The sequence below is a fragment of the Myotis daubentonii genome, chromosome 12 (assembly GCF_963259705.1).
Source record: "Myotis daubentonii chromosome 12, mMyoDau2.1, whole genome shotgun sequence".
In the NCBI taxonomy this organism is placed as follows: domain Eukaryota; kingdom Metazoa; phylum Chordata; class Mammalia; order Chiroptera; family Vespertilionidae; genus Myotis; species Myotis daubentonii.
This window is the reverse complement of record NC_081851.1, coordinates 75,776,818-75,798,452: the sequence shown is the minus strand read 5'-3', so window position 1 is coordinate 75,798,452 and position 21,635 is coordinate 75,776,818. Positions and strand designations below refer to the sequence as shown.

At 41.6% G+C, this 21,635-nt stretch overlaps 1 protein-coding gene across 1 annotated transcript in view; it reads right to left on the bottom strand.

The window, feature by feature from the left end:
• NBAS (NBAS subunit of NRZ tethering complex) overlaps positions 1 to 21,635 on the bottom strand; it is a 203,367-nt gene that overhangs the window by 130,888 nt on the left and 50,844 nt on the right. Inside the window, exons 16-21 of the mRNA XM_059660511.1 lie at positions 20,944 to 21,069; positions 17,993 to 18,144; positions 16,719 to 16,856; positions 16,387 to 16,465; positions 11,376 to 11,480; positions 10,709 to 10,845 (exon numbers count right to left, since the gene is read on the bottom strand). Of these exons, the coding sequence (XP_059516494.1) occupies positions 10,709 to 10,845; positions 11,376 to 11,480; positions 16,387 to 16,465; positions 16,719 to 16,856; positions 17,993 to 18,144; positions 20,944 to 21,069 (737 nt within the window). The remainder of the gene's footprint in view (positions 1 to 10,708; positions 10,846 to 11,375; positions 11,481 to 16,386; positions 16,466 to 16,718; positions 16,857 to 17,992; positions 18,145 to 20,943; positions 21,070 to 21,635) is intronic.

Genomic DNA, 21,635 nt, shown 5'->3' with positions numbered 1-21,635 from the left:
TCCCTTCCTCTCTGTAAAAAATCAATAAAATATATTTAAAAAAAAAAAGTTAGTTATCACTCAGAATGCCAAGATGGAAAAACCATCTAAAGGAATTATTTAGAGTTCTCTTCTGGACCAACGGAACTCAATTTAATTAATAAATTACTTAGAAAATAGAGCAGAGACTAATAAGACGTCCTGAACTAACCAGCATTCTCGGATGTTTGCCATGTGTAGAGAGAGGCAACAGTGGAAACACACCCCTCGAGGACCTGGACCCTCAAACTCCCCACAAATCCCATTTACAATGACAAATTAGCAGGTAAGTAAACTGCATGAGCTCAAAACTCATCACTGACTTTCTGAATGAACGATTTCACAATCAGTGGGAACAGATCCACTGACATTTTCATTCTAAAATCGGAACTCTCAAAAATAACAACAACAAAACTCTTAAGAACCAGAAGAAGACTTAATGAAGACTTGAAACTTCATCTGAACAACGAATGACAAATATAAAATCTCAGGTGCCTGATCCTAGGAACAGGGCGCTGCTCCAGACGAGAAACCAAGCCATTGGTGGCATCAGGGAGGTATAATTCTGTATTTTGTTTACTCATCAGTCCTTTGCAAGACGGAATACACTCCACACTAAAAGGTGTCTATAGCATGCCATTCCCACCAAATGTACCAAGAACTGCTGCTGCTGCTGCTGCTGCTGCTGCTGGTGTCCTCTCTGACCTTCACCTCTGCTGTCACTGAACAATTACACGCTAGGCACTGTGCCAGAGGATATGGCCCTGAGATTAGGTTATCACCACAACACCGATACAACTTCCCATTTCACACGGAAAGAAACTGAAGTGCAGAGAAGCTAAGTGACTTCCCCAGAGTAACCCAGCCGGGAGGGATCAGGACCAAGACATACACCTGTTTCTGGGGGAAGCCTCTGCTCTCCCAGGGGACCACACTATCACGTCTGCACATCAAATCTGTCAGGATCGTGTTGTGATCCCAACGTTTATGTGCGCCACGGATTTTCTCCCCAAAGTCGGTGTATGTAGATAGTATGTAAACTTTTAGGATTAAAAAATGGGTACACGTCGAGGTCAAAACATTTCTTAAGCTAATGCATGTGCTTTGTCTACAAAATATGAATTTGATTCTTAATAGCACTTTACTTATTATAAATTCAATATTTACACACAGGCGTGCCCATATCAGAAATTGGGAAAGTGTCTCTCAGGGTTATTTATATGTTAATTAAACATAGTGTGATAAAAAGATTCACTGCAGTTACAGGCAAGTATTTACATATTAATGAAATCTTGACTGGAAAAGATATAGTGTGATCAAAAAGAATTATAGGGACTATTTCCAGAGGGAGTTCAACCATTCAGAAGATGTTATAATCTTCCTCAGGATCACATGTTCTCAAATTATTGGTCAAGATATTTAAATTTTGGAAGAAAATATATAATGAAAGAAAAATATTATCTCTATGAAAATAGTACCATGTGGAATCACTAGATAATGCTGAACCTAATAACAACTGTTAGGAGAATAAAATTCAGAAACTATAAACTGTATTAAGCCACAGTAAAACATTTGACAGTAGTTATATACACACTAACACAATAATGTAATTAAAAGTATTTTTAAATAATTCATTAACTCTGAACATATTTCACTAATGCCTCTTAAAGCAGGATGATAATGCCTTTTCTGCTTCTCTCATAAACATGCGATGAGAATTATATGTAAAACATAAAACTTGTAAGTTTTTAAAACCTGTTCCATACTCAATCATGAAATGTTTGTGGAATGAAACAGGAAAAGAATTAATCAGTACAACCTCATTTTCCTAGCACTTTTTAGGGTATCAAATGCATAACAAATATTAGTATCAACATACTTTCCAAGCCCCATAAAAATTACTCTGAAATAATTTTGTTTGTACCTTCTTAATCAAAGAAATTGCCTTAAATCCTAATTTTGTTGTTGCTTTAAATAAACAGAAAGACAAAAGCTAATTGAGTCAAGATCTAACATGCCCACAGTGCCAGGAGACATGCCAATCAATTATCCCACTGCCAGCCCAGACCCTGAGCCCAGACGAAAGAGGCTATTAGGCCTTTCTTTCCTGATCCGAACACCAGGTTATTCTTGGATCAGAAACTGCCGACACAGCCCATTCCGTAAAGTACTCTCTGTATTCCTCTCTATTAACAGTCATCGTGAAGGCCAAATGCTTATTCCAAGACTAAAATACAAACCAATTTATTGTTCTTTGCTCAGAGCAGCTCAGAAATAAACTGCACATATGGGAATTGAATTCTGATTAGGTAACTAATCAACTTTTCCATTTTAAAGGGAAAAGGAACATTTTTATGTTTCCTGTGAGAACCAAAAAGTGAATGCAATGCCCCAATCTTTCCATAACATTTAACGATCGAGGCTACAGTTGTGGTGATATTTCATCACAACAACAAAATTATGGTGGGAATAGAATGCCCAATAAAAACTGCTTTTTAAAAATTTCAGGGAAGAAAAAAAAATCTTTATGAACAGGACTAGGCTACATAAAACATAAGTAAAAAGAGATTCGTATTGTTTATTGGAAATCGTCTATACTAATTCATTTTCCACTAACAAATTACTAGTAATTGGGAATATGTTTTGGACTCTGTGACTAAACAATATGATTTAGGTGAGGACTAAGTAGATGGAACAACTTCACATTAAATATTTACTCAGACTCTTACCTATTCAAACCTCCACACATCAGAAACACACTCAACCTCCAAGATGTAGAACACACCTTGCCTCTTATTGACTGACCTTTGTTGTAACAGCAAGTAATCTCTCCCATTTCTGACCCTCTCCATATTCCTCCTAGGAGACACATTTTAATTTTATGGTATCATATCTATACCTACCCTGTCTGATTTTCCCTACTAGATTCTAATTTATCTGTGGACAGGGACCATATCTGACTCATTTTGTATCCACCTATTTCCTGTAACAGAATGTCTCTATATGGCATATAAGTATTCCCTACATTTTTATTAAATAACACAAAATTTTCTAGGACTCATTCATCTTCTATAAAATGTTCCTTCAAGAAAATAAACTCATAATAAAGCAATTTAGAAATGCTTTAAGTTTTAAATCAGTTCACATGTACTCATCGTTAGTTATAAATTTCACCAAAAAGAAGCTGAAATTCAAAATCAACATCTGCTTTGCAAGAAACACTGCTATGTTTCTTATGGGAGAAAAATTTCTACAATATCCTTAAAACTATGAAACTAAGGCAAGAGTAATTGACTCTGGTACTGTCGTCTACTGTCTTTCAAGGATAAAAAGAAAAATATCAACCAAACAATAATTTACTTTCTGAACTGTGAGCTGCCTAGGGTCAAATTTGACTTCAATGGAAAAGATGGTTCAAATTATTTAATCGCTGAAATGTAAAATATCAAAACATCCATTTGAAACTGAAAATGGTAAAAAGTAAACTCCTACTACTATTCAGTTGTGAAGAACAAGAGTAATGTCATCTGACCTTTTTAAAGGTAAATTCTTTATTGGTGATTTAAGTTATACGGTAAATCAATTTCACCTAAATCAGATTTCTCCTACTGGGAATTTGAATAAAATGCATATTGATGTTTTGCTTTTATGACAAATTTTATGCTGTTATAGTAACAGAAAAAGTCTCCAGATTCTGGCTATTCAAATCCAAGACTTAGAAAACAAGGTATTAGGAGAGATGTCAGACGTTCCCTTCAGTTTATCATCAAAAGATGAAGAGGAGGTTCTCCCTACGGCGTCGGGCAATCATGGTGAAGTAACCTCCCATCTTGAACTAGAATCTAGCTGCACCCCTTATTTTATTAAGAAATCCTTCTGCAGCAAAAAGAGAACCATGGCCCACAGGGGGAAGCCACTCAAATCTTCCCAGCAGTCATGTTAATTTCACTAAGCGGGTGTCATGCTTTGGGGACATTATGTTATGTCAGTGGTTCTCCACCTTGGCTGCACATTAGAATCACCTGGGAAATCTTTTTAAAATCCTGATTTCTGGGCCTCATCCTCCGGAAATTCTGTTTCTTTGTTACTAATGTTGTGGCCCCACCCATAACAGATTGTTCCCTGCCCTCTCCTGTAGCTCTCGGCCTCCTATAGGACGTGTTGTCACTCTGTTAGGGGTGGAGCCACAACATTAGTAACAAAGAAACAGAATTTCTGGAGGATGAGGCCCCGAAATCAGGATTTTAAAAAGATTCCCAGGTGATTCTAACGTGCAGCCAAGGTTGAGAACCACTGTGTTACGTGAACTAAGCCAGCCACAAAAACAGAAATACTGTATAGTCAAATTCACAGAGACAGAAAGTCGTCAGGAGCTGAGTGAAGGAGAATTGGGGAGTTAACTGTTTACTGGGGACCATTGTTTCACAAGATAAAAAGAGCTTTGAAAACTGGTTGCACAACAATGTGAATGTACTTGCACATGATAATGGTTAATATGGGTAAATTTTGTTATGTGCATTTTATAATTTTAAAACATTTAAATAAAAGAAAAGTGTACCATGGCCAAATGAGCCTAATGGTCTCTTATGCTTAACACAGAATCAAAAATATATAGAGACAAAAATGTGATTTATGAGTGCACGAAAGATACACATACATCCCATGTGGCAGGGTGGCAGGGGAACAAGACCAGGGTACCACTTGCTTGCGGTCTGAAACCATCCTTTCCCGATTGCTTCAGAGAGCTTGCTTTCAACTGCATCTTACTGCCTTTGCCACACCAACCCCCTGTGTTTTCCAAATCTCTTCACATGACGATCATTTGCTCATTCAACAGTTATTAAGCATCACTGCGTGTGTCAATGTATTCATAGCACTTTATTAAGAGATATATGTGAGTCTGGTCATACAGTAAACAAATAATGCCGCAGGATGCTAGCAACCTCTGAAAACAGAAACACATCCTCCAAATTCGTTACCCAAAGGCCTTCTAAGCTTTGGGTGAGTGGCAACGACTGATCAGTGAGAAGAAAGGGATATAAAACGTATTCTCCCGCCGGCAAGGCCCAATGAAAAACGGTAATGAGGAAGTTCCCGGAGACCCTGGGTTTTCTGTTGCATCAGCATTGGGGCAGAGTGCACAAAAGGGACAGAGGCTAAGAAAAGCAGGGTGATTCTGGGTTGGCAAGGGAATGAAACGCCACGCCGCCGGGGACAAACACAGGAGTTAGGATGTGCAGTCTCAGGGAGGTCTCTCATGTGACTGATGGCTGCTTTCAAGGCTGTTCTAATGAAGGCAGGTGGGAGTGTTGTTCATGCTCCAGGACAAAGCAGTTCCTGAATATGGGACCGGGTGTAACTGACATAAGATCAGTGACATGCCACGTGATCTCCATAGTTGGTGACGTAACATTTTTCACTGAGCCACTTTTTACGTTTACCCTTCACGATGTGTCACATAAATGGCGGTGGAACTAAAGGTAGAGAATGATTAGAAGTCAACAAATAATTCATATAAGCACAAATTCAGACAGGAAAATGGAAACACCTCAAGCGTCTCCATGGCTCACACAAGCACAGTCCATCTGCATGTCCCAGCATGCTTTTCATGATCAAACTTTCAGTCATCCATCAAGCAGTCTCAGCTTAGATATGCACAAGCAAACAAGCCACCAAGTTACTATAGTAACAGCTTTTCTGGGAGGATGAAGAGAATGAGGTGTTCTGGATATTCTATTTCTATCAACGGTTTTGCATCTTATACTATAAAATATTTAAATATTGCAATATCTCAAAACACACTAAATACAATTCAATCTTTCTGTGTTGATTCTGGAGATAATCCAGGAATATAAATATGGGTATCAATGTTCATTGTCTAGTAAATATATGTCAACGGATTTCTGACTGGCAGACGTTAAAGGGCAGTTTATTTCCATATGTTAAAAAATAAGTGAAAGGAAGTCTGAATGCAAGGTTCTATCCTGATCAGACACTGAAACAGAAAAAGTGTCACTAGAGAAGCGGGTTAAACCCAGATAAATATGTAGTTCAGTCAATATTATTGTATAGCCAACTTGGCAATAATGTTTTGAAAATGCTGATATGTTTCAATAAATTGATACCTTGGGGAACAATTTGAGCATGACACAAATTTCCTGTTTGCTAGTGCACAATTTCATCCACAAGGAACATGAGGTGAACACAGAAAACTGCTCTCACCTGGGCCGTGCCACGTCAGATCATGTGTGCAGACACCCACCAGCGACCTCAGTTCCGGGAGTGAGTTAGCCTCCCCGCTCCCCATCCACATCTGTTACATACAGCTCCCAGTCAGATTGCTAATCGCACTCTCCCTCCACTTCCCAGGAACACATGAGCTGCAACTCTTCAGACACCCAGGCCCACAAGCCAAGTCTTTTTCAGGTCTTACTCAAGGTCAAGTGCCATATTTTTGTACTTACGTGTTTCTCACCATTTAATGTGTAAAACTACGGGACAGCTTTTATTAGGTTCCTAACTTCGTTAAACTGCACAAAGTTTTTGAATGCTGGGCCCTAACCCTATTTTCCCCATAAACCCTGTGGTTTTCATTGCACAATTCTGCATAGTGCAGTGATTTTTAGGAATGCATTTGTCACATTATATTTGGAGCAGACTATTCCAGCAATAATTTCTTAGTTTTGATAAATGTGCGATGGTTATGTAAGAAAGAGCAAGCTAGAGGAAGGGTGCACATGAAGTCTCTGTATTATCTTTGCAACTTTTCTGTAACTATAGAATTATTCCAATTAAAAGCTTAAAATAATAAGTATGTGTCATATGTAAGTATACTAGTATGAGGCCATGGTCTCAGCATGAAATTCTGCATTGATAATAACTGCTAACACTTAAAGTAGCCCTTACTTGGTGCCAAGCACTGTTCTCAGTATTTTATATACATTAACTTATTAATCATTCTCACAACACTATGAAATAAGTACTGTAAGCATCACCAATGGACAAATGAGAAGACTGAGGCACAGTTACAAATTTACCCAAGATCATGCATCTAGCAACGTGGCTCTAGTGTCAGTGCTCTCACCCTATGCCATACTCTTTCACAGACAACTGTTTAAATACAACCTTTTAAACTAGATACTTTCATCATTCCGGAAAGGTTTTACAATGGAAAAAGAGGCATAAGTGAAAACTCTAAATAATCCTTCTAAAGTGTGCTATAATACTTGAAACTAATATTATATTGAATGTCAACTATAATTGAAAAATAAAAAATAAAATGTGCTATAAACATCAAAAATACCAAAAGTCAAAAAAATATATTTCTTTTGGTTTACAAAAAAATTTGTTGTCACAAATTTTGGGAGCTAATAAAGATGGTAAAAATGTCACCTTTCTACTTAAAAACTAAAGCAGTCACCTGGAGTATAAAGTGTCAATATTTTATGGCAGTGACAAACTGAGACAGTAGCTAATAAAAAGATGTATCATCTATGACAGAAAATGTAATTCCAAAGTTTTACAAAACTCCGTCACATTCCATCAATGTCAAATACACAGGATGATTTAAGAGTGACAATATAAAACACAAAATAACACATACCATGGAAGTTTCCCAGCAATCATAATCCTGAAATTTTGTTGAATGAAAACTGGTAAATGAAATTGTGTTTAAATGCCAAGGCAAAAGTTCTGCCAATGGGCTCTCAAAACAGACTAGTTAAAAGGTCAACTTGTTGGCACAACTTACTATCGCTTTCCAAAATATTATACAGCTTGAACTCTAAAACGTAAAACCCCGCCTACTTCAATTAGTACACGCATTCATGCAAACCAACTTACACCAGTCCACACGTTCATTCAAAACCACTCTGAGTTCCTGCTTTGTACCAAGCACTCCTCTAGACACTAAGGCTGTATTAGTGAACAAGATACAAAGACCTATCCTCATGGAATTTATGCTCATTCCTTCATTTTTCCACCCATCCAACAAGCAGTCAGAGTGCCTACAAGGTGCCAGGCACTATGCTAAGTGCAGAGGGTAAGGACGGAAACAAAACATAAGATTCCCTTTCCTATCGGAGCTGACATCTTAGAAAGGCAGACAATGAACAAGACAAATCAGTTAAAACTCGGCCTGAAGTAGATAGGGATTAATGCTAGGAAGAAACAGAACAGGGGGGAGGATGCAAAGTGTGGTAGATTGTGAACAGGATGGCCAAGGATGATCGGAGAGAGTGAAGAAGACGAATGGCCATATCACGTCGGTGTAAGTGCCGGAAGCAAAGTGAACTCCCTTCGGGACATCGTTTAGTCTTTTATTCAAATGGGCACAGGATGGACCTGACCCACTTGGCAAACCTTTTCAGAGAACCCACTGCCAAGCACCACCTGAGGCCCTGGGGATCCACAAATAAGGAAGCGATGGTCTCTTCGTGTAAGTTTGTTTGGGCTTGACGCTGAGCGTTTGTTACAGAAGGGGACAAGAGGAAGGAAGGAGATATAAAAATGACTGCTGTGATACGATAGAAAAAGTGGTTACTACAAGAATGAACAAAGAATTATGAGAACACACGGAAAGGCATAACAACGGAAGACCTCGCAGAAGAGGCAGAGCCTGAGACATAGCTGCGGTTTGGCTTTGCAGTCACGTCTACTTTGGGAGACAGAGTAGACTCAATGTGAAAGACTTTCTTGAAAAACAAAGATTAACCCAAAAAAATGTCTATATTTTTTCAATGTGTTTAAAATGGACATAACTTATGGACCCAGAAGAAATCAGTCTTTTCAAAGTTTGTCTAAGCAACATATCTCAAAACAAAGATGCAAAATAACTTTATCTTCTGATTATCCTCCACTGCAATATGGTATACCTGAAATATTTGTCACATTTTAAATCAGTTTATGGAGGACCCCATAAAGAAAACATAGGGCATTCAAAGACAATGTAGCACTGCACTGTAAAACTATTTTGTGATGAAATTTCAGGTGAAAATCAAATGTTTACCTAAGCAATCATCAGGAGACAGTAACAATAAATGCATTCAAATCTAAGGAGAAATTGCCTTTAAAAGCACTTTAAGAAACAGTAGCCCTCACTCTATATTAACAATTTATAGTAGAAAAGTCCTTTCCATTCAAATTAGATCTATTTTGTGAAGAGGAAAAAAATAAGAAATTAATTATATTATAAAATATTTATAAATACATATTTATAAAATACACTTACATATCACTATTCAGGTCTAAAGCAAAAGTGTGGAAAACAAAAGGGCATTCCCAGCATTTTCTTTTTGTTCACTTTTATCATAACAAAAACGTAACTTTTTAGCACTATAAGTAGTGCAAAATAAGGAGCTTATAATTTATATTTTCAGAGCCTACTGACTCTAAGTAAATATACATTCAAATCCAGGCTGCACTTATATGAAGTTTAACATATTAATAAGCCTCTGTAAATCTCAGCTTTCTATAATAGCAGGATAATACCAACAGTGTTTGGAAACCAGATAGAAGTACGTGCCAATACACAGTAATTACTCCATAAATGTTGGTCATCATCATCGACACCTAAGCCTACAACCATGACACTGAGTTGGGGTGGCGGGGAAGGAATTAAGAAGCCAAGTATTCCCAGTTCCAATAACATGCCTTAAAGCTAGACGCTGCCAGTAGGTCAAGGGCTGTAATAATGATTTCAATCAGGTGTGTCATAATCCTTTACGGTGTTTTACAGTGTGCGAACAGATTTCCTGTCTATCAATTCACCTGTTACTAAAAACATGCAATGGGAGTAAGTAAGACAGGGACTGTCCATTCATTTTAAAGGTAAATCAACTCCAAGTCAGAAAGGATGCATCATGCAATTGATGACGGAGCCACATGTACGGTGGGCTGGTGCCCTGAGGTGGGGGGTCTCACAGTGGCTGCATAGCCTTGCCTTCTGGCTCTGCAGTCACTGGCAAGCAAGGTGTGCCCTGCCCTCCCCTCTCCCCCGGGTCTGCTCAGGCCTGGCCTGATGGCCTACCCATCTCTGGGCTGTGCACTGAGGCAATACCTTCTCTGTTCCTCTTTCTCCAAAAGAGATGTGCTGACCCCCAGAAGCCCCCTGGGTGGTCCCACTGGGACTAAGTGGAGCCAGTGGGCTGGAAGTCTATGTCACATGTTACAACACAATCAAACAGCCTCGAACTGAGATAGGAGCATTAGTCTAAGGAACAGTAAGTAACGTGCTGCTTTGATCTCGCACTGGCCTTTTGCCTCTGGAACTTCAGAGGAGAAAGGGTTGTTGAGAGAAGCAGGCTTCAGTTGCCCTGGGCCCCTGGTCTTACTCCTAATGTGGTCAGCCCACACCTCAATTTCTGAAAGTTATAACTAAGTCAAACAGATCTCGTTATCCTGAAAACCTGCTCTTAACCAGAAAACAGTACGTGCTGAGTGCACCTCAGTCAAATCAGGGTGCTTTCAGAAAAAGGGACGTGCATGCCCATTAAGTTAAGGTGGCCCTGCTTGTGCAAAAACACAGTGTGGTTTCAGGATCATTTAAAATAAGTCAGAAATAACTTTATAATCAGAAAAAAGGTTTAAATAGGTTACATTAAAATTACTGTTCAACTTAAGGGGTTCAGCATGAAACAAAAACTGTCATAATTTAGAAAGTAGGTAAAATTCCATTAACAGTGGCACATACCAAGCTTCGGGCAGCAGAGCAGCATACTCGTGAGGGGACGTGGTCTCGGGGAAGTTGGAGAGGATGGCGAGGCGATGAGGGAGCAGGTCCGACCCGTGGTAGGTGAACAGAATCTCCAGGGCCGGTACGTTACTTTCCTGTGCAGAAGGCAAGGGCCTTTAGAAACTTTAGAAACAAAGTCTGACAACATTCAAAACCTTTTCATTGACTTTTTATGCAGATCTGATGTCAAGTATTGTGAAATAGTCCTGATTCTTCCTAGTCTATATCATGTTTCTCAATCTAAAGCTACAAAAACATTTATTTTTAAAAGTCAGAATGAAGAATAAAAATTTTTTATTTTTATTTTTTTTTAATTCTTTATTAGTTAAGGTATTACAAATGTGTCCTCATCCCCTCCATTAAACCCCCATACTCCCCCCCCCCCGCCCCCGCCACTCATGCTCTCATGTATGAATGCATATAAGCCAAACCAATGGACATGGACAACAGGGGGATGAGAGCATAAAATTTTTTTAAATATGATTTCATTTTGTATACATTTACTAATATTACAACAAAAAAAGGAAATGTAATGGCATATGTATGCGATAACATTAACTGAATAGCTCAGAGATTTAGAAATTGTTAGTAACCACAATTGTTTTATTTATAAAAAAGCAATTACCCGCGCGTAAGTTCTTGCTGAGAGAACAATATTCTGATTTCTGAACTTCTTGAAAAATTCTGCGTCATATCTCTGTTCCGATGCATGGGACACTCCTAGGATTTGCTGAAGGAAAACAGTGATTTAATGAAAAGCCTTTTGAATACCAATGACAGGGATATATTAAAAACCTTTACAATTCTGTGCACCTAAATAAATAAGGCCTGAATTAATTACACTATCAACTGTTAACTAAAGTACTACATCTGCAGTCCTGCCTTTATTTTGAAAATGGCAATGTTCATAAATGCTGTTAATATCTTAAAATCCAGAAGTAAATGAAATAGACAATAAAAATTAAATTAATTACAGTAGGACAACTAACAGCCACCACCTGGCAAAAACAAATAAGCAACAGCCACGCCTGGCATGCTTTATGAGCACCTGCCACGCTGAGAACTGTATGATGCTGCAGTGAACTCGATCACATGTGAAAGGAACCATTTAATCGTTCAACAAATGTTTACAGAGTGCCTACTATGTGCTACGGGCACTGTGACAGGCAGCAGTGATGCAATGAACAGTAAGTATATGGATCCTGCCCTCAAGTAGCTTAAAATCTCTTAAAATCTAGTATGGGCCCAGCCAGCATGGCTCAGTGGTTAAGCATTGACCTTTGAACCAGGAGGTCTTGGTTTGATTCCTGGTCAGAGCACATGCCTGGGTTGTAAGCTCAATCCCCAGTGGGGGGCGTGCAGGAGGCAGCCGATTAATGATTCTCTTTCATCATTGATGTTTCTCTCTCTCTCTCCCTCTCACTTCCTCTCTGAAATCAATAAAAATATGCTAAGTGAAATAAGCCAGTCAAGAGAAAGATAAATATCACATGATCTCAGGCATTTGTGGAATATAATGAACAACATAAACTGATGAACAGAAATAGAGCCAGAAGCATCAAACAGTCAGTCCAACCTAAGAGGGAAGGCAGGGGGGATGAGGGCAAGAGATCAATGGACACAAGCAGTAGGGGGGTGAGGGCAAGTGCAGGGGGATGGGAGCGGCTGGGGGAGAGGTCAATGGTGAGAAAGGGAGACTTATATAATACTTTAAACAATAAAGATTTTAAATTTTAAAAAAGAAAGAAAAAATCTAGTATGAAGACAAACAAGCCAACAGGACCAGGCAAAGGGAAACACTCGTCAGGGAGGGCAGGGAAGGCTTCCCAGAAACAGCATGAAGCAGAAACAGGAAGGAGTTAGCCAGGGCGACTGCAAGTGTAGGTCTCCCCACTACGATGTATGACTTAGGGCTCACGTCTGCCATGTTCAATGCTGACCCCAGACCCATAGCATTCATAATAAATAACCGATAAGTATGTTAACTCTGAATGAATTCACTGGGAGGAGAAAGAGGGAAGAATGAGGACATGTGGAGGAGGGGAGGGAGGGAGACGTTCCCTTGGGAACATGTTGAGTTGGGCTCACAGCACATGGAAGAAGAGCTGCCCAGGAGGCAGGTGGGTACACAGGTGAGGAGTCTGGAGTGGGACATGAGTTACACATGTGATGCAGTTCCTAGTGCAGAAGCGAGTGTGATTCCAGGGAAAGTAAGTGGGATGAAATGAAAGGAGCCTGAGGACACCACCATTGAAAAGGTGCACAGGGAAAGGGAGTGTGGATCTGAAATGCAGGCGGAGGAGCAGAGAAGTGGGGGGAAAGGAACTCCATGCACACTCGTCCAGCTCTCTCTGTTCAGTAAATCCCCCTCACCCTCTCCTGGCTCATTCCCATTCGCATTCAAACAAACCGCACTTCCTTCTTCTGTGAAAACAGCCCTTAACTCTTTCGAGGTCTCTAGCCACAACTACCTTCCCTGCCCCACTCCTGTCAGACACCTCGGGAGAGCAGCCCACACCACAGGCTCCAATGCCCACTCCCTACTCCTTCCTAAATGTAGCCGCTGACAGAAATGCAAGTTAATGCAACTCCTGCCACAGCAGGACAGGCCTCTCCAAATGAGGCCACAACCATCCTAACCGCCTCTCCTCCCCTCCGCTCGCCGTGTCAGGAGCACACGGTTTACCTCACACCACAGGCCTCTCTGTGTCCAGCCACGGATTCTCAACAGGAAGGCCAGCTATGCATTCCTGCTCCCTGTGTACCTAGACCAGTGGTTCTCAACCTGTGGGTCGCGACCCCTTTGGCGGTCGAACCCTTTCACAGGGTCGCCTAAGACCATCCTGCATATCAGATATTTACATTACGATTCATAACAGTAGCAACATGACAGTTATGAAGTAGCAACGAAAATAATTTTATGGTTGGGGTCACAACATGAGGAACTGTATTTAAAGGGCTTGAAGGTTGAGAACCACTGACCTAGACCAATTATTTACCTCCTCTAAGCCTGTTTTCATATCCGTAAGATTGAGAGGCTAATAGTATCTACTCTGGGAATTGTTGGGAAACTATCTGGATTACGTACATAAGATACCAATGACAAAGGTCCTCAGCAAATGTGTGGGTATTTCTTAAGATAGTCTCTTCCCTACTGGACCCCTCAACAAATATTTACCGAGCTCCTCAACAAACCAGGCATCATTCCAAGCTGGGGACGGCAGCAAACACAAACCCCTACCGCTACGGAGCCTCCATTCTCGCGTCCCGCAGCCCCTAAACCTGCCTTCCTGTATTCAGGACTAGTTGAAACAGGACTCCTATTTCTCCCGATGTAGTGTCGCCTCGGACATCTCCAGGAAAAATGTAACATTCTTCTCCATTAGGCTCCCTCATCAGCGTTTCGCACCTTCATTATCATCAGTTATTTCCTAGCTAGTGAAGGATTGTTCCTTTGTCATCTCTCAACCTCCAGCACTGGCTTAATATCTGGCATGTAGTAGGCACTTGAATAAAGTTTAAATGAGTCCATTTTCATCTCATCTATCACAGAATTAATAAAATAAGCCATGCCCTACGATGAAAATGCAATGCCTATCTCTAGCACTATCTACTTATTAGCCATCATACCTGTACTAGAGGCAGGCCTGGCCGACAATCAAGGCCGATCTGCAGGGCAACCAGCGGGGGCCCACTGGACCCACCTTGGCTGGCCCAGCACCGCCTGCTGGCCGGCCCTACCCCCTGCCACCACCGCTGGTCACCTCCCTCAGCGGGGCAACTGGCAGGGCAATGGGGGGGGGGGGGGGCGCTGGCACCCGCCTTGGCTGGCCTGGGGCCTGCGAGCTGGGGCAGCTCCTGCATTGAGCATCTGCCCCCTGGTGGTCAGTGCGCATCATAACGACTGGTTGTTCCGCCATTTGATCTATTTGCATATTAGGCTTTTATTATATAGGAGGATATCTCCATTTCTAAGCTTCAACAGCCAAATTCAACTTTATTTATTTGTCAAAAGCTTAGTTTAATTCCCTTAAACAGTGGGTTTAACAAATACTTTATTTTTTTTTTAAATATATTTTTATTGATTTTTTACAGAGAGGAAGGGAGAGAGATAGAGAGCTAGAAACATCGATGAGAGAGAAACATCGATGTGCCTCCTGCACATCTCCTCCTGGGGATGTGCCCACAACCCAGGTACATGCCCTTGACCGGAATCGAACCTGCAACCTTTCAGTCCGCAGGCCGACGCTCTATCCACTGAGCCAAACCAGTTTCAGCAACAAATACTTTAAATATCACTATTACCATGTAATAATAAATGTCCTTTCTACTGTCAAACAGGAAAAAGCAATTCAATAACTAAAAAATAATGAAAAAAGTAACTGGAACTTTTCTTTTTAAGATCTTATCATTGGTAAAATGAGGGCTAACAATACAAGAATGATAAACTATATCTTATACTGACTTCCGCAGTTCACATCATGCATATATATATATACATATTTATATTTTTATATATTTATATATATTATTTATATTTATATATATATATATTATTTATATATATATTATTTATATATATTAAATATCACAGAGCCCAGATATAATTAAAATGATATGCTTTTAAAAATATGATCATCCAACATTCAAACTGGCTGTATTATAGATTAGGAAATTTTTGTAACCTGTTCGTGTGAAATGATATACCCATTGCTATGATTTTTAATAAGCGCAGAAATAGCCCTCTTTTGTCACTAGTATTTTGTCTAAAAGCATTTCCATCATATTAGCAGGCAGGGAATCAAATGCTTTGGGATTTGCCTGCAGGCATCAGAAGGACTAAACACCTCCATTATTCTGGGGATAGGCATCACATCATTAGGTGTGACATCCTGAGTGCCTACTATGTGCCAGTCCCAAGGGTCAGTAGAGGTATGCCCACAGAGAGGAGACATACATAGGCTGAGAAAGTAACCTGCAAGTGAAGTCACACTTCCACGGTTAGAAATGTAGGAAATCCTGGGGAACCTCAGCTGTGGGGGCATGTGGGAGAGCAAGCTGAGCTGGGGATGTCCTGAAATGTTTCTCTCACTTTTAACAGCACCTGAACTGGCCTTGCAGTACAGAGTGCCACTGAAACGGTCAACGTGGAGACCTCTGCGTGTGTGTACCTGAAGAAACAGATATGAAGTCTCCTTTTTCAAGTTCAAGTGCCTAATTTTGGCCCTAACTGGATCCAAGTTCAATTAACTAAGTTCAACCTACTAACAAATCATTATATTCACATTAGGATTATTAAAACATAATATATACTGAAATGTACTGGAGACAGTTGTATTCCATAACCTTAAAATTGAAATGTAAAATGAAAGTAAGTGAAAGGACTGTAGATGCAGGGAACAGATAGAGTGACGTGGCTAAAGCACTTCCGTTCCCTAGACTAACAACATCACTCTGGCCCCTCACACCCTTTAACTTTACCAAAACTGGTACACAAGAGAACCTGTTTCTGGACATAATGAACTTTTCCCACCTCAGTAGTTCTAAAGACCAAGAATGTCAGGTGTCAGAGAAGCCACAGCATTTGTAATGACAGACCAAATAAACATAACTGGCTTATTAAAACTAGCCCCTACCTCATAGGTGGCCAGCCGGTCTAAGTAGGTTAATAATTTCAGTCTACAACGGCAGAGTTCCTTCTGTTCCAGCGTTAACCTGTTTCGAATGAATAAATCAGGCCACTTAGTTACCAAAAAAGCACATTTCTCTAAGAGTTAAAATAAAAAAGATCTATATCTATTGAGCCCCCAATTCATGAAATAGCAGACAAAAACACAAAGGTAAAATATGAAATGCACTTGATGCAAGTTGCTGAAACCATTTAGAGCAATTATCGCCAGCAAAGGACAGAGTTAGGTGACTCATTCTTTTAGAGAAATTGCCAAAGGAGCAGCAATACACCCCTTACTCTGAAAAGTGCACTAAGCGAAGCAGTTCTCCTCTCCTCCTGCGCTCCTTCTCCTTTGCATTCTGGGCGGGCTCGTCCTCAGGCAAGAGCTCCTCATAGGAGATGCCCTCGATGTCTATCTCACCAGGTAACGTGAATCTGCAGGGAAAGAAAACACACATCTATTTTGATTTTTTTTAATTTCATGTAGTGAAAACCCACTCTTCCCTTCGGTGACTGACTTTATCGTTAATTGGATTTCCATGGAAACAACTCCTCACTGGAAAGAAAGCTGTTGCCATTGTAACAAAGTGGCTCACTGGTTATACCCCTAGGGATGGACAATGCCACCAGGTTATCAGTGATCAGCACATCGAGAAATTTTTAAAATCAAGAAAATAAAAACTAGTTAGGAAAAAAATGCACCCAATGTGAAACAGCCTATGAAGAAAATGGTGCCCAAGTTTACAATTTGAATCACTTCTATTTAAGGTCTCAGAATGATAATGAATGTAGGTCTCCTTTACGTTATTTATGTATCAGATATCCTATGGCATTTATATCTCACAAAAATGTTCCAAATGTCTGGTGAGCAATGGCTCTCAGCAAATCACTTTATTTTACTATGAACTGACATTTGTAAGGGGCTTAAAGGTTTATGAGGTGCTTCCACCAGATATACAGTTTCATCACTCCAGGTGATTCTGGGAGGCCGGTATGATGTCACAGATAAAGAGAGTGGATGAGCCCGGCTGGCATGGCTCAGTGGTTGAGCATCGACCTATGAACCAGGAGGTCACAGTTCAATTCCTGGTCAGGGTACATACCTGGGTTGTAGGCTCGATCCCCAGTGCATGGGGCGTGCAGAGGGCAGCCAATCAATGATTCTCTCTCATCATTGATGTTTCTCTCTCTCTCCCTCTCCCTTCCTCTCTGAAATCAATAAAAATATATTTATTTAAAAAAAGAAAGTGAATGAAGCTCATACTTGCCTAAGAGGGCTCATTGGCCTTATTGGCACACTAGGTATGTGCCTTAAGCCCAGGTCTTAGAAGTGGCCAGTGTTTGGTAAATGTTTGTAGCATCTGCTCTTTTCCTATCATCAGGCTATCATATGTAAATACATTTCACTAAAAGAAAAGACAACTGGGACCTCAAATAAGACAACATTGATCAAAGGCAACTGCTTCATCACAGAATAACCTAAATAGAGGAATGTTTACCCTTCCCAATGTCTCAGATTAAAAGCATTCACGTCAGCTGCCCTTCTGCGCCCCAATCCTTCTGTCACCAACCTGCCCTCATCGACTCCTCTCCCTATTGCCAAGAGCGCCTCCAGGTCTGTGCCCTTCAGTCCATACTGCAGCAGCTCTTTCGCAGCGTCTACGTTTTCAGGAACTCTTTCCAGACACTCATGAAGAACCCAGGACCGTTTCTTTATTTTACTCTGGATGCAAAGAAAATGAAACGCAGAGCCATCAATCAACCCAGACCATCCATTAGCAGCTGACAGCTGCCATCTAGAACTGTAAAGCTATACCTCAAGGAGCCTAGGCAGCTGCTGGAGAGGGTCAATAGAATCAAGGTAATTCCCACTCCCCAGTGATGATTAGAATTCAATGGTGCGAATGTTGTTCCAACTGCTGTCTTTCTTCTTTTAATGAAACACAAAGCTACGTATTCATTTTTGGAAACAGAAAAGAAAAAACTTTCCAAACATTTATAGTTGTTTTCTACTTTTCACTGGGGCTATATAATAGAGTAGAAAATAAAGCAGAAAGCCCAGATAAGATGGAACCAGCGTGCGTAACTTTGAAACAAATCTAATGAGGCAGAGCACGTCGAGGTTCTGTGTCTATTTGACCATGAGACGTGTCACTAAGTATAGATGATAACTGAATCACAGAAGTCATATCATGCTGTTCTTTGGAAAGACCAAGGGCCTATTCCTCCCTCCCAACTGCTTCCTCTGACTCCATTCAAAACCCTTGACTTGCCCTCTTCATAGAAAAACTCATTAGTGTTACAAATTTGAAGATCTGACTCGTACCCTATATTCTTTTACACATTCTAGCATATCAATTCTTTCTTTAAATGTCTCTTAATTCATTTCCCCTTCTCCGTGGCTGTGGCCTGCATTCCAGTGTCTGTCATCAACACCCAACACCTGCAACACTGTAGGAGTCCTCACCCTTTGCAGGGTTCCCCCACCTGCTCCTTCCACTCCAGTTCACCTTCTACACCACCTTCCCCTGCACCTCCACAGTCAGACCGCCACAATCATCCTCTACCCCCTGAAGACGCAAGGCCTAAGTCATCATGGGCTTTCAACAACCCACCAAACCCAAACCAACGTGTCTTTCTAATCACATTTCACAGTGTTCCCTCTTGCGGACCATCAGACCCAGCAGACTGGTTTACTTACAGAGCTCATTATTCATCCAAGAAATATTTACTGCCAGGCACTGGACTAGACTGGAGGACACAACAATGAATAAGACAGATGTGGTCACTGGCCTCATGAATCATGCTCATGTTCTTCCAATTTGCTCAGACATGCGTCTCATTAAGATGTGGTCCCTCTCCCATCTCTGGAAGGCCTACTTTGAGTCCTTTCTCATCCCTGCTCAAAACGTCTTCACTAGCTAAAGCCTCCCATAACCACTGGGTCTGTAATGACCGCTCCCTCACTGGGTTCCCACAGTACTTACGTGGAATCTTCTGTGCAGTTATTTATATCTTGGGCATGAAGCTTGTCCTCTCAGTCAGATTACAAGCTTCCTCAGAAAAACCCATTATACAGAGGCTCCACTCCCCCTTCACCGTCCCTAGCACCACTTCTCATTGAATTTCACTTCCCAGCGAGGAGGAAGCCTCCCAGACTATGCCCGCCCACTCCAGTGGGAGTTTTTTCTTTTCAGTCCTAGACATGGCTCCTATCTACCAGCCCTGAGCTGAAAAAGTGCCGATGGCGGGTTTCTTGCTTGCCAGTCTCTAGGGCAGGGGTCTTCAAACTTTTTAAACAGGGGGCCAGTTCACTGTCCCTCAGACCGTTGGAGGGCCGGACTATAGTTTAAAAAAAAACTATGAACAAATATATACAAATTATGAACAACAAATATGCATCTATCGACAAGTGAATCTAAGAATCAAGTGAACAAATAATCTGATGAACAGAATGAACTGTTGATTATAATAGAATCGGGGACATAGAAAGGGAATGGACTGACTATTCTTGGGGGGGAAAGGGGTGTGGGAGATGCGGAAAAAGACTGGACAAAAATCGTGCACCTATGGATGAGGACAGTGGGTGGGGAGTGAGGGCGGAGGGTGGGGTGGGAACTGGAAGGAGGGGAGTTATGGGGGGGGAAAAAAGAGGAACAAATGTAATAATCTGAACAATAAAGATTTAATAAAAAAAAATTCCTATGCACACTGCACATATCTTATTTTGAAGTAAAAAAACAAAACGGGAACAAATACAATATTTGTATTTGCATGCGGCCCGCGGGCTGTAGTTTGAGGACCCCTGCTCTAGGGTTTTCCAATCCCCACTCATTGACGTACCCCAGCAAGAGGCACCCGGCTTGCCCATCCACCCGCCTTTTTCTGCCTGCCAGCTTGGGCAATTATGAAGCGAGCTCAGCATCTGAGGAGCAGCCCTGGCCCACAACATCCGGGGGACTGCAATTCTGTCCAGTGTGCTGCACCCACTCCTTGTCCAAGGAGGGCTGGACCCCTGCCGGGGAGGAGCCTCCCTTCCGAGGCCGTCCCCCCCCCTCCCCACCCCCCCCCCCCCCCCCCCCGTAAGCTCCTTCAGCCCTAGATGGAAGGAATTCCTTGACGTCCTCTTTACCCCTTTATAGTCAATCTGTTGTTACCGTAAAATAATTCTCACTTTCACACTTTCCTTGCCCTAATTACCATATGGGTTCTGGCTCCTGGTAGGGCCCTGACTGATACAGGTAAAGAGAAGTAACTGAGGTAGATGAGGAGGAAGGATTAGCCCAAAACCAGGCAGTCGGCTGGTTTATCAGTGAATATTCATTCCTATGTCTCCAGCACCAAAGTCCAGCAACAGGGCCAATAAAATAGGGTAACAAGGTCATTTTTCCGGGTTGAGTAAAACATACTTCATCAGCTTCAGAGAAGTCAGCAATATAAAGTACTCTCATATGCAGCCCTTTAGCCAAAAGATGTTCCATAAATTGGAATATTACCACCTTACCAAGATCTTGAAACCTACCAGGTAGTTCTGAATGGAAGCGATGTTGACCGCCGACTTCCTCCACTGCCTCTGGTACACGAGGTCAGTGTCCAGGCCGTAGGTCTGCGCCAGAGACAAGGCCTCCTCATACTCTTCACTCTCGATCTTCGGACAAGGAAAGGGACACAGGAGCGTTACCGAGCTGCCCCGGGTCACGGGGATGATGTGATGAGTGATGAACGCCCCTAACCTGTCAGCATTCCTAACCAGTCTCAGGGCAGACGGACCCAGCATTGACCTGAGCGCTTGCACACAAGCGGAGGGAAGAGGAGGAATGCCAACGCTCACAGAGCAAACCCGGAGGGGCGGGGCCAGCAGCCTGCGCTGGTGCAGGGTTTGGCCCAGGTAGCTCAGCAGCAGCACTGCTGGGAGCACCTGTGCGGCCCCCTCTGCCTCCATGCAGAGCCTGTGAGAAAGCGCACGAGCAGGTCCCCCGCACCACCTGGAGCCTGAGGACACGGCTGCAGGGACCCACACAGGCCACAGGAGGGGCAGCAGCATCCCGGGCTCAGCCACAGCGTGGACAAGCTAAGTGATTCATCTTTCATCACTTTTATTTTCAGGACTCAGGCACAAAGACCTGCATTATTTTCAAAAGTTAAATACTACTGATGATTTAAATATGTTGATAATATAACACCCCCCCACCCTTTTTCTTTTAATCCTCACCC